The sequence below is a fragment of the Cygnus olor genome, chromosome 5 (assembly GCF_009769625.2).
Source record: "Cygnus olor isolate bCygOlo1 chromosome 5, bCygOlo1.pri.v2, whole genome shotgun sequence".
In the NCBI taxonomy this organism is placed as follows: domain Eukaryota; kingdom Metazoa; phylum Chordata; class Aves; order Anseriformes; family Anatidae; genus Cygnus; species Cygnus olor.
Window position 1 is genome coordinate 5,407,944 of NC_049173.1, and position 6,000 is coordinate 5,413,943.

General features: G+C 40.8%; 1 protein-coding gene across 4 annotated transcripts in view; it reads left to right on the top strand.

Annotated features, from left to right (window-relative positions):
• Positions 1-5,739, top strand: part of KIAA0586 (KIAA0586 ortholog) — a 67,878-nt gene extending 62,139 nt beyond the window's left edge. For 3 of the 4 annotated variants that reach the window (XM_040560113.1, XM_040560114.1, XM_040560120.1), the window contains one exon: positions 5,384-5,739. In XM_040560113.1, coding sequence (XP_040416047.1) covers positions 5,384-5,529 — 146 coding nt within the window. In that variant the 3' untranslated portion in view covers positions 5,530-5,739. The remainder of the gene's footprint in view (positions 1-5,383) is intronic. The other variant, XR_005820727.1, reaches the window with a different exon arrangement.
• Positions 5,740-6,000: the final 261 nt, after the last annotated feature.

The following is a 6,000-nucleotide window of genomic DNA, read 5'->3' on the forward strand; positions in this document are numbered from 1 at the left end:
CTTCAACTGAGCTCATACTATATATTTTTCTGTCTCCTCTGGTGGCTGTAGCCCACTTATGGGGTTTATGAGTTGGCTGAAGCCTCTGAGAATGAAACTGTGTTTTTTCAGCTCAAGCAGTCAACTCGTGCTTTTAGATCCAGACATTTTTGGCTCCGGCCCTACAGATGTCAGTCCATTTTTGTAGAATAACTGATGGGTTTGAGTTGTAAATCTATCCCTTTCATGTAACTCAGCCCTGGAAATTTGGCCTAAGTTTGCCTAGAGTCTTTCCTGTTTGTCATGAAACTGGTTAAGCTAGGGATAGGCTGTTTGGGGGATAGAGAACAGAATTGCCTGCCCTTGCAGAGCATCTTGTGCTCTTGCTTATGTGTTTCGGTCCTAGTGGGAGCCAGTTGTCTGACCTGCAGTCGAGGGCCATGTGCTAAGCAATGCACTTACACAACGAGAACAGAGGCCCTGCCCTAAAAAACACACGTGCTTAAACATTTTCTCTTCGTTTCTGGCAGAGCTGAGGAAGGACATCTCCATAATAACATAAATATGCATATGACTTCAAGGTGGAAGCGGGCCAGGGCTGGAAGACCGGAGTACCTATCGTGTCTAATGAATGGAGAATAATTTAGTCCAAACGACCGGGTTATTTGAGAAACTGTTGATGGTCGTGCTCATTTCTGAGAATGTTGTATTCTTTGCCATCTTGAGGCCATGTGAGCAGTCCCTTACCATACCAGGTTTCAACTGTGTAAGCCATTAAATTCCAGAAGACCTGAATTACGTAGCCAATATACGGGGTCTAGCTAGACGCGAGTCTGGACTGGAAATACTGCTGCTTATAACTAGTAACATGACTGACACTGGAGTGTATTTTCTCTTTCACTTTAGCCTTCAAAATTGCTTACATCAAAATATGGCTGTTTCTTATCAATATACGTCAGCCCAGCAAGTCTGGAATAATTTGGATTTTGCAGAAGATCCTGCTTCTTGTGTTGATGTACTGGGTAGCTTACCTTTACGAGCAGGTACAAAAATGAGTGTGTTGCTGGGGTTTTTTTGCTACCCTACAGAAATCCATGGAGAAATAGAGTGGGGACACAGTGGTGTCCCCAGTACGTATCTCACATCTTTAATTACAGTTAAGAGGAGCAGATAAAGTGTTTCTACTGGTAGTGGTTCCGTTATCTTTGGGCTCGTACATATTCTTCTACTTATCAGTCATTACCGTAAAGAATTTCTGACATCTCTGTCTTTGCAACTATATCACAGATGTAGAACTATTTTTTGTAGGGAAAAAGCAAAAGGAGGAAAAAAAAATATTAAGGCACTTCATTGGAGGTTTTAAGATGCTGAATTATAGATCTGCAGGTGCTCTGCTGTCCCTGAACACTTGAGATAATGCCATCTGGAGGAAGTTATTTGTTGGGACAGGACAGCATTTGAAACTTTGAAGTAGGTAATAAACAAAGTGAAGCAGCTGGAAGCTGGCAGAAGAAGAAACAAGCCATTGAGATTACCCCGCGCTGTTAAAGGAATGTTGCAGGAGTGCTGCATTCACGTTGGCTTTTTTCATGTGCTTGGAAGTTTATTCTTGCTCAAGAAGTTAGCTGCTTCAGTTTTTACATCAGATAGAGAGTAGAGGGAGGGTTCTGGGGGGTGCTGGTTGTTTATAAATTTCAGGAAGTCATATGCAGGTAATTACAGTACTTACAGCTCCAGTTTTATACCAAAACAATAACCTGGGTCCTGGTCCTCCCTATTCATTGTCTGTGAAGATAGCACTCATCGTCTATGAGATAAGGGTCTGCTTTACCTCCCGATAGATTAAAATTGAAAGTTTTATTTAACGCATGGACACCGACCTTAAGGAGTTAAAGCACGTGGTTTTTATTTGGCTTAGAAGTCAGACTTGTTTAGTCTTTTTATTTTGCCAAATAGAAAAATTTAAAAAGAAAGATTTAAATATTTTTCTTTGTTCTTATTGTTGCCATATGGTATTGGTAACCAAGCCTCCCTTCAGTGTGTTTCAGTTCCTTTTCCATTTGGCACACACTCACAGTGCACTTGTACATAGCATGCTCGCTGTGTGACGGTACGTCGTAGAGGAAAAACTCCCTTCACAGGTCACCGGATGGTTGACACACCATTAATTTTTATGTTTCTGTTAAACAAAGATCTGGAAATTTAGTACCGTACACAACTTTGTTATAGATTGCCGAGCCTGGGACAAATCCCTAATCCGAAACCTGACCTTTTCCATCCAAGGGTCACCAAGATGTTTCCAGTCACCGCTGAGTTTCCACCAGCCAAAGACCCTCGCACACTCAGGAGGGGTGTTGGTTTTCACAGTTTATATGAATGTATCCCATTAGATGGTGATGATGAATTTGGAGGAATGGAGGGCACCTTAGGTCCCGCGTTCCACTTATTGGATTTTAACAAGGAAAATTTTTATAACTACATCGACGTACGTGATTACAAAATTGTATTGAGTACTTCCAGAGCGTCCAAAGAGGAAAAAGTTGTGAAGATTGCCTGTTGTCCTGCCTTGCCTTGCTTTGTAAGTGGAGGAATTTTCCATGCAGTTTTATGGCATATCAGGAGATTATAACCATTGCTATTTGCATATTTGCAGCTGTGAAAAGTTCAGTGTGTAAGAGGAAACCGACTTCGTATTGGTTATGAGCTGTTCTCTGATGGGGGGAAAAATAAAATGGAATATCATGGTGTTGAAGGAGGTGCTGGCCAAAGGCTGTACAAACTATCACTGATGTACAGCAACAGCCCACTATAGACATCAGTACATATGCATGCTTAAAAACATAGGTGTAAGCATAAATATGAGCATTTAAACGTGTGCTGGCATTTGTGTATTTATTTACATAGACATCTCTATGTATGTGGAGGTGTTTTTTAAAACGTATGCACTGTGCATGCCAGAGGTTAGATTAAGTGAGAGGTGACAATGATAAAGTGCACATGAAAGTAACGTAATAGTTGCAACTTTGAGCCCACGTAGAGCGTAGGACTAGCAGCTTTCTGTCCTGGAAAGTTACAGTCATGGAGTAGAGTCTGTTGAGTAGCTGAAATGGGATACCCATCATTTTTTACAGTTAAAGTGCTGAAAGTTGTGTATTTTCTTCATGTATCTAACAAAGTCAAAGACTTCAGATTTCTTTCTTTAGAAAACGGGAAGTGTTTACTTTGGGTATTTTTTTAAGCTTATCTTTAAGGGTATTTGGATAACTTGGGACCTGGTGGTTTTTCAGTTGAGCAAGTAGATGGAAATATTCTGTTGATTTCTCTGTCCCTTTAGCATTTTATATCTATCATAAAATGGAAGTATACTATATCTGTAAAATGAAGTAGAGTACGTGTTAAGAAGAATGTAGACTGATATGATATGGTCTTTCAGCACCCCAGAATCAAATGCTTGTGAAGTTCCTGCTGAGCCTTGGGATAAGGATATATATATATATATATATCTTCTTATACCTCCCACCCCTTTTTTTTTTTTTTTCTCCATAAACCTGAAAACAGCTGTTGAAACAATGACCTCATGGAATGTGACATGACTGTGGAAATTATGAACAAAGTCAAGCTTTGAAAGCATCAAACTCCATATAGTGACGGAGGGTTGCTTTAGCGTCTAGGATGATTTACAGAGCTTCCTTGGGCATTACACATTCACATCTTTTACTGTGTGTCAGCTTCACGTCTGACCAAATAAACCCTTTGCTTTTCTTCTGTTCCCGTTCTGAATAACCTATTTTTGTCATCCAAGCATGGTTACAGACTAAGCTCATGGAATGACTTCTGGAAAAAGCAAAACACATATGTTCCTTGCACATCTTTGGGGTGTTACCGTAAATGTGCTTTTGAGTAACGTTCAGAAGATGCTGAGTTCCTCGTGGCTTCCTACTGCCCGTGTGTTAATTTGCTCGGGCCCATGCCAACACAAACTCTGGGGAGGGTTTCAGGCTGGTAATGAAGAAGGCTGTCCAAAAAGTGAGGGTAGGCAGTGAAACTGTGGACGTTGCTTCTCGCAAAGTGCGTATGTCGCTGAGGCAGGGAGGTGACGTGGTGGCTCCCAGGGGACGCAAAAATACTCTGGTGCTCCTGCTACCTCTGCAGAGCCTCCCTGTGCCTTGGCTGGCACAGCTTGCTCCATGGACTGGCTTTACCATCTTTGGCTTCATTCGTGTTTGACTTCCTAGGCTGTTGGCAGCTGCTTGAGCATGAAAAACACCCAATGAAACTTTATTTTTGCAGTGGGGTTTTGTTGTTTTAATTAGTCATTTGAAGCGTGCTTCGCTACAAGTCAGATGAAAGCCGATTACTACTACAGTGACAGAGTAGATAATTAACTGGGGTGAAAGAACTTTTTTTCATTGAGAAAATAGTGTTTTAATTACCTAGCCTATCATAGAGGAAGGGAGAATTGTTATAGCTTATTGGAATAAGAACAAACACCAGGAGAGCCTTTGCTGGTGAACACAGACTCGTGTATGTTTGTTTTGCTAGTAGATGCTGCATTTAAAATAAATATCCCAAGGACACCTGAAATCTCCAAATACTCTTCCTGTAGCTCTGTGAATGCTATGCTATTCATCCAGTGCCATTTTTCCTGCCCTGCTTTGTACCGTTTCTGTAGCCTGATTTACGTCTTGCTCCTTCCGCCCCATGGGTTGATGCATCTTGTCTCCTTCCTGTGGCTAAATGTAGGAGCTTTTGCCCGTCACCCTTCTGCCTTCCCACCTCTGGTGTCCTCCATAAGCAGTCAGGGAAATGGGTTGGAGCTGGGCAAAGCTAAAACAGCTTCTTACTTGTGTTTTGGGCAGCCGAAGCACTCACAGGGTGTTTTTCTTCATGGGACTTGTAGCCAATAGCTTCAACCTAAATTGCTTTGCTTTTTAGGATTGTATAAAGCTATGTGGTATTGAACAGCCTTAATGTTTTCTAAGGTTTGATGCAAACAGACATACACATATTGATGGATTTTAGAGATGCTGTTAGTGTCTGCAGATCTCATTTGTTTTGTTTTGTTTTTTTCCTATGGGAAGCAGTGTGTGTGTTTGAAGTTGTTCCATGCCTACTGGAGATTATGTACGTATACGTGTGTGTGTAGATATGATGTATGTGTATGTAAATACAACACATTCTGTGTATGTCCATATACTCATCCCTTTATTGTCTGATAAAAAGAGAACTGAGGTGGCTGAACTAGCACATTCTGAAATGCCCCAAACCTGCGGGCAGCGAGGTGTCTGTCTCTTTGTATTTCCCTGAAGCGATGCAATACCAAATTGACTCCAGTAAAGTTGTACCTGTTGTAGACTGCAAATAATTTGGTTTTGTTCTGCTCTTCTTTTTTTTTTTTTTCTAGGAGAAAATGTTGTCCCACATTTAAATTCACATGTTTCTGCAGCAAAGGTGTCGGTGAAGCTGCCTTCCATGAATACAGATAACCCAACACAAAGTATGAGCAGCATACACGGGGACTCGGATTCTTCAGGGACAGATACATTTTAAAGCTTGACAGTCACTGTCTGAAGGTTTTGTTTGGTATGTTTGTCTGCCTGGTGTGATAGTCTGGATGTTTCATCACAATACTGGTTTTTCAGTACTGCTTATTTTGTACTGTTTTTCTTGCAATTTTGTTACAATTATGATTGTAAATTTAGGCAGTGATTCTGCTTGTGAATATATCTGATATTTTTAAGCAAATAAAATAATTTTTTGGAATCACTGTGCTAAGTCAATGATCATGAAGGTCATTTAGGTATTTATTGTATATACAAATGACTGTGGAAGAGATCAGTATTAAAATCCATGGCAAAGGTCTCTCTCAGTGATGGGGAAAAGAATGGTTGGCTCAATACAGTGTCAGTACTATTGAAATGTGGAGCCAGAGGAAAATATATGCGAAATCAAAGTCTGCAAGAAAATTGTTTCTGGATACTTGCAGAGCTTGTTCATCCGTAGAAGACCGCTCTCACAAAA